Genomic DNA, 6,401 nt, shown 5'->3' with positions numbered 1-6,401 from the left:
GCTCTCTGGAGAAATGGTTCGTTTGAAGACCTGGACGTAAACACCCACTGCTATGATTGGACAGCTTCATTACATGTGGGCAAATGTTTTAAAAACATTAATGTGATAAAAAATAGCAGCCGAACACAAATATGTTTGAGCCACAAAAGATTCTGGGTGCTAAATATGATACACATAAATGACAATACGTATATTAAAGTAGAAACAAAACTCGACGTGACTAAATTACCGTATACAACACAGTAAGCGCATCAGAATCTAAACTGCGGCTAATAAATCCTTATCAATAACTTTGTATATTTCGATTGTGCTTGTGAAGTTGCTTTTACATTCACGTAATGTTAAATACCACAGTTATATGATAAAAAATAAGCTTTGTTGAGTGTTTGACCTTTCAAACGTAACTCGCCTAAATACCGTATAAAACACAGTAAACGGGCATCAGAATCTAAACTGCGGCTGATAAATCCTTCCTTATAACTATTTTTGTATATTTCTACCTTTAAATTACAGTCGTATTGTTAAGTGTTGTACCTTTATTAATCGTTTAATGTTTTTAGTAAATTAAAACAGTCAAACAAACGTGTTTAGACACGGATGTTACAACAGGACATATCAAGCGATCTCTTCTAACAAAGAAATAGTGAAATGCAGTAACTTAAATAAAGTAAAATGTCTTACTGTGTATAATGCTGTGTCATTGTTGTCAGATCCAATATAAGTGGTGCTTTTAATCACAGTCTCTCTGCAAATCCAGCATCGACTTCTTTCCAAATAAATCCGTGTACACAAAGTTAACAAACACTCCCCACACGAGCTGGAACTTCTTAAAAAGCAAACTTTTTCCATGCATTTAATGTTATGTTCCAAGCCTCCGAATTAAAGTATTTAGCTTCTGTGTTGTTCCCACGCGGTTCTTCCACAACCGAAAATGCGTTTCCAGTCTATCATAACAGATCACCGCGTCAAAATAAAAGTCTCTCAGAAAAAATGTATTTAAAAGTCATTTTTGTTACATTTGTCAATCTTTAAAGACATACTAGGTGTGTTCGACTTCACGCGGCGCTGCGCAGACCGATCGGTGGCTGACTTGAAGCAGTGCATTATTAAAATAAAAATGAAAATAACAAACTCTATTGGTATTTTAATAATATAGGCTTGTTTCCCGTTATTTTCGGGTATACAGTATAAGCAGCAGCAATTAAAATATTCGATATAAAATGTTTCTGGTTGCAACTTTTTATTAAAAGGTTTGTTTTTATCAAATTCAGCTTTTAATTCACTTCCTTTGCGATTAAAAACAAGGAAACACGGCGCACACGTCACTACGGCAAGCAGCAGGTGTCCGGCTTCACGGCTCCGTCTTCAGTTCCTCCCTCGCCTGCAAGCGGCAAACCTCGCCGATCGGTCTGCGCAGCGCCGGATGATCTCGAACACACCTATTTACTTGTTGAGACACACGTGTGTCACGCGAAGCTGTGGGTGGGGCTACAAAAGTGGTCCTTGTATTTGGCTATGGGGCGGTGCTTCAATTCTACTTTGACGTCATAGATTTCCGAATTCCACACTGGCTTGTTTTACTGGCTTGGTGCCAAAAACTGTTATATTTCAGTAGCACGGACGTTTTCAGTTCTGAAACTTGCAGGATGTTCATTTAAGTATGATGACCTCTTATATAACAAATTATCAAGTTAAAATTGAGTATTTGATTCACCGCTCCTTTAAAAGGGTAGTTAGTTTTATTCATTTGTTTGCCCTAAATAAAACTAAAAACACATAATACACTTTTAACTATGTCTTAATTAAGTTAAATAATTTTTTTAACTTATTTTAATAAAAATCTTGCTATTATTTTGTAAAAAAAAGTGTAAAATGTGTGGACAGATCTGCTTTACACTGTTTTGACCAGCAGGGGTCGCCAGCGTGTGTGGGTTTCGAACTGCTTCGAAAAACTGAATCAATTTTCGAAGCAATTGGTTCAATTGATTCGAAAAGCTTCGTTTCTGCCATCACTAGGTCAAACACAGTATTAGTATGGTGTTTCTAATAATCCTTTAGGTGAGTGTATATTGTAAAGTGTTACCGACTTCACAAGTATCTTTTAAAAATGAAAATGTCACCCTCTTCTCTGACCAAATGTTAAATGCGCTTTCATTTGTAAGTTGCTTTGGATAAAATCATCTACTAAAGGATAAATGCAAATCTGAGATAATATTCAATAAACACAAGCTTTTCATTTCGATATACCAGATGAATACAAAACTGAACGTACATCTTATTTCCACCGGAAAGCACTGAGGAATTAACATTGATTGACTTCATCCAGATCCGGCATCCAGCGGATGAAGTCAATATCATCTCCACTCCACTGTTGTTGACTGATCTGACCTGTTTTATGCTCTCCAGGAGGTTTTGCAGAGAGCAACAAGGTGTGTTTGGAATTTTAAGTGCAAAAATTGGACTCAGATCATGCTGAACTTAACAAAACTAACACAGAAAAAATGGCAGACAGCTTAAGTAACAAACATTGTTTCTAAAGAAACCCCTTAATACACATTAACCGGTGCAGATGTGACAAGTGAAAACATGGCAGGACCAAAGTGCAATCGAGAGAGACTTTGCCTGACACATTCGGATGTGTTAAAATGTTTTGGTATCGTGCAAGATATGCAAAGCTCAAAATCAAAATGCCAGAAAGCATTACAGAGATCAAGACATCACGCAGACATGACAGGTGTACAGAAAATGCACATGTACAGCTTTTTATCATTTCAGTCGTGTGACAAAAACACACAAATTTCCTGTCTCTTTAAAAGTGCTTAGCAACTGTTTGTTATGCCGTTTAAAAAGCAATCATCTGTTTTTTTTAGCTTTTCACAAGATGAACGCCGTGCAATGTCGAGATGCTGTGTTGATTTAACAGATGCTTGAAAATAAAGCATTGCTCTTTATATTTGCAATCTTATGAAAGAGCTCCAACTGTTGCAACATGAAGAGTTTCTAAAAAGGCAAAATATTGCTCTTGACAGATTAATGGTAAAAAATGATTTTTTACAGTGATAAATATGATGAAGGTATATATTGACAGGTTAAATTGCAAACATTTTGAATTACCTACATTGTGCTGTTGTTAAGTTGAAGGGGAAAATGTTCAAAAAGCATTTTGAGGAAAAGCAATTTCATTTTTTTTATGAAAAAGCTTAATGTGCAGTTTTCTATTAGGATATTAAGCTCCTGCTATGAATACTAAACTGATTTTATGGCTTAATAATGGAGCATTTCACCACAGCAGATAATTACATTACAAAACAGAGGAGAGATTCATTATTTATACGTAATGTTATATTTACATTAACTGTATAGGGGAACTTGCACTTCACTAAATCATCATACAGATAAACAGAAATGAGAAGGTGAGTGTAAAAAATATAATTATTAGACCATTTGTGTCATGAGTCTTGATAATGTTTTAATGACATATGAACATCATACTGTATATTTACATCCACATCTAACCACCACAGCTTAAGTAAGATCAACATAATGAATGTTCGCCCTCTAGTGTTCGTAAGAGGTCATTACACGCAGTCACTTCAGTTTCATTAGTACCATTCATTTTTTAATAGCTTTACTCTTTATGCTTCGACAAACAAACACAATATTCACATCTTAATATCTACTGCATTAGGGAAAGTTATTTTTGGGCTATGTTATGCAGAAAAAAATCTCCACTGTTTAAAAAAACTATATAATGCATCTCTCAGCATTCAAAGGGCAAGAAGAAATATTAAGTTATTATTACACACAACAAAATCTCTCAGGCATACCCATGCAATATACTATATAGATGATCAGTTGGTATGATGGGCTATTTATGCAAAATGATTTTGTCCAGAGTCCATTTGATCCTTTGCCATAAAAAACTTTGAAGATCTAAAGTTGAGAGAAAAGCAGCGCTGCATTGTCCACGTTTACAGGTTCCTGTGGAGCTTCTCTGACCACCTAAAAGAGGCAGTAATATATTTCAGTCCTCATGATCTAAACATACTGTATAACAGGTGTCTCAAACCTTTTTGTGAGCAAGGGAAACCACATCTGATTTTATTTTTCATTTTACTTGTTGATATGTTTTATCATGTTTAAAATGTTAACATACATAAAAAACCAAATATGCAATAAATAAATATTACAATTGAGATTATTAATAGAATGTGCTTGGGCGGGCACCATGTTGGAGACCACTGCTGTATATACAGTGGCTCCAAAAACTATTCAGACACCTTAAATGTATGAATGTCATTGTATCAGATATAAAATAAAATAGGTTAGTACAAATACACTTTTCAAGTATATGCACAAGATATTTTTATGTTTAATATTTGAACCATTTATACGGCATTAGCTTTAGTTTCACATTGTTTACCGGTTTCAAGGTATACCGAGGTTTTAAACAGTCAAGGTCAGGTTTCCCGCACAGTCTGTGAGGTGCCCGCCAAAGCACATTCTATTAATAATCTCAATTGTGTGTATTTATTCCATATTTTTTATATTAGCTTGGCTTGGTTAACGTATGTTAACATTTTAAACAATACTAAAACATATCAACAAGTAATATAAAATAAACAAAAAAGTTTTGAGTAGACTATATCAAAAAGTAGCCCTCCAGATCGTTTTATCCATTGTGGTTGCCCTTGTTCACAAAAAGGTTGGAGACCCCTGTGCTACTGTATACTACACTTTACTATAGTAAATACTACAGTTCATCAATTCACTACAGATAATATCAAATATAGCATTGCATACATTAACAAGGTGCATTATTACTAGAATATGCTATGCTACAGTATACTACACTTTACTATAGTACTACCATATACTACAGTTTATGAATTCACTATACATTATATCACATAATGGTATAGTATAGATCAACATAGGGTATTATTACTATAATACTTTATTATAGTAAATAAATACTACAGTATAGCACAGTTTATCAACTCACTTTATATAGATAATACTACAGAAACTACAGTATACATAAATAAGTGTATTAATTACTTTAATAGAGAAGTATACTACACTTTATAATAGCGAAAGTAAAAGAGCAGCACATTTAAAGATGTTTACCTTTTGTCCTTTTTTTGGTTCAATGGCAGTACATTTTGATAAACTCTTCACATCCCTCTGTACTTCGGTGAATATTTGATTTAAGTTTTCCACTTTTTCATTTTTTAAAGTGTTTATCTGAAGGCGAAATGTCAATATTAATTGCAATCCTCTGTGTGGCACATCCATTAAAAAACAAAACTATAACTTACGTGTTTTAGGGAGGTCTTCACAGGTTTTGCTTTGCTCTTGGGTTTTGATTGTCTGCTCGCTACCTGAAAGACATTTTGCTGTTTTTTGCCTCTCTGTTTATTTTTGGCCATGTTTACCTTGTAGCCTTGTCTGGACGTAGATTTAACTGTGACCGTTTCAAACAAACAAACAAACAAAACTACTTGTAGCTCGATCACGCTAACGGTAGATTAGATATATCCTAGAAAACAATTACAGCAACATAAAAGAAAACTGAATCTATTCCATACGTGTAACGTTAGACAGCTCCAGCTATCCAAACATGCACGTGTCTGCCGTGACTGTCTGCTTCGTATTTCCTTCACGTTGCAAACTCACTGGCGCCCTCTAGCGATATGGAGTTTGTGTGATTTAAAATATGACGAGAAAGATAGAAATAAATCAGTTGTTAAAATATCAATCGTACTTTCCTTTTTGTTTTTAGCATGATTTTATAATTTCATCTTAAATAGGGTTTATTAATCTGTACAAAAAATATATTGGACGGTAAATGGAGTGACATTTTATGCTAAACTCGGCCATTACTACTCATGTGGTAAACAACACATTGACCATAGAGGGAGATTTTTAACAATATTTATTTTATTAACAATATTTCTCAAAATTTGTTTCTTCTATAAATAGAAATTTATTTTATTTAATTAGTTTTATTTGTAACTAAAATTAAGCATAATTGCGGACATGGCAGTTCAGCCTACTTGTCCTAAATAATGAGTAATTATTTTTAATTTCATTTAATTCTAGGTACATGACATTGTTTTCTATGGTGGAGAGGAGTTCATCATATAAGGCAAGTTTTAAAATAAATAGTATTACTTAATTACATTTTTAAATAAAATATACACTATTATGTCTTGGGGACACAAATAGTAGGAATGATGACCCATTTAAAATTAAAACCATGACTTTCAACCACAAGGTGGCGGTCATTCACTTTGTATAGACAATTTCAGACTGAACTTTACAGCTTTAAATTGTTGCATTTAAAATATAATAATATTAATAATAATAATAATATACTTTTAGACCAACAGAGAGCA

The 6,401-nt window shown here is 33.6% G+C and overlaps 1 protein-coding gene across 1 annotated transcript; it reads right to left on the bottom strand.

Annotated features, from left to right (window-relative positions):
• Positions 1 to 3,456: 3,456 nt before the first annotated feature.
• Positions 3,457 to 5,661, bottom strand: LOC135740321 (ribosomal biogenesis factor). Its single transcript, XM_065258562.2, has 3 exons — positions 5,322 to 5,661; positions 5,131 to 5,247; positions 3,457 to 4,002 (listed from the first exon to the last, which is right to left on the bottom strand). Exons 1-3 carry the CDS (start codon positions 5,430 to 5,432, stop codon positions 3,934 to 3,936), a joined length of 297 nt encoding a protein of 98 aa, XP_065114634.1. The 5' UTR covers positions 5,433 to 5,661; the 3' UTR covers positions 3,457 to 3,933.
• Between the last annotated feature and the right edge of the window lie 740 nt (positions 5,662 to 6,401).

This window comes from Paramisgurnus dabryanus, chromosome 22 (genome assembly GCF_030506205.2).
Source record: "Paramisgurnus dabryanus chromosome 22, PD_genome_1.1, whole genome shotgun sequence".
Taxonomy (NCBI): Eukaryota; Metazoa; Chordata; class Actinopteri; order Cypriniformes; family Cobitidae; genus Paramisgurnus; species Paramisgurnus dabryanus.
The sequence above is the reverse complement of the archived record's forward strand: the minus strand, read 5'-3'. Positions and strand labels throughout refer to the sequence as shown.

What these genes read in the sequence shown, in the direction of transcription:
- LOC135740321 (XM_065258562.2), bottom strand. Translation starts at nt 5,432, where the DNA reads ATGGCCAAAAATAAACAGAGAGGCAAAAAACAGCAAAATGTCTTTCAG. An exon ending in TGAAGACCTCCCTAAAACAC is followed by an intron (nt 5,248 to 5,321) that starts GTAAGTTATAGT and finishes TTTCGCCTTCAG; the next exon opens with ATAAACACTTTAAAAAATGA. An exon ending in AACCAAAAAAAGGACAAAAG is followed by an intron (nt 4,003 to 5,130) that starts GTAAACATCTTT and finishes TGCCTCTTTTAG; the next exon opens with GTGGTCAGAGAAGCTCCACA.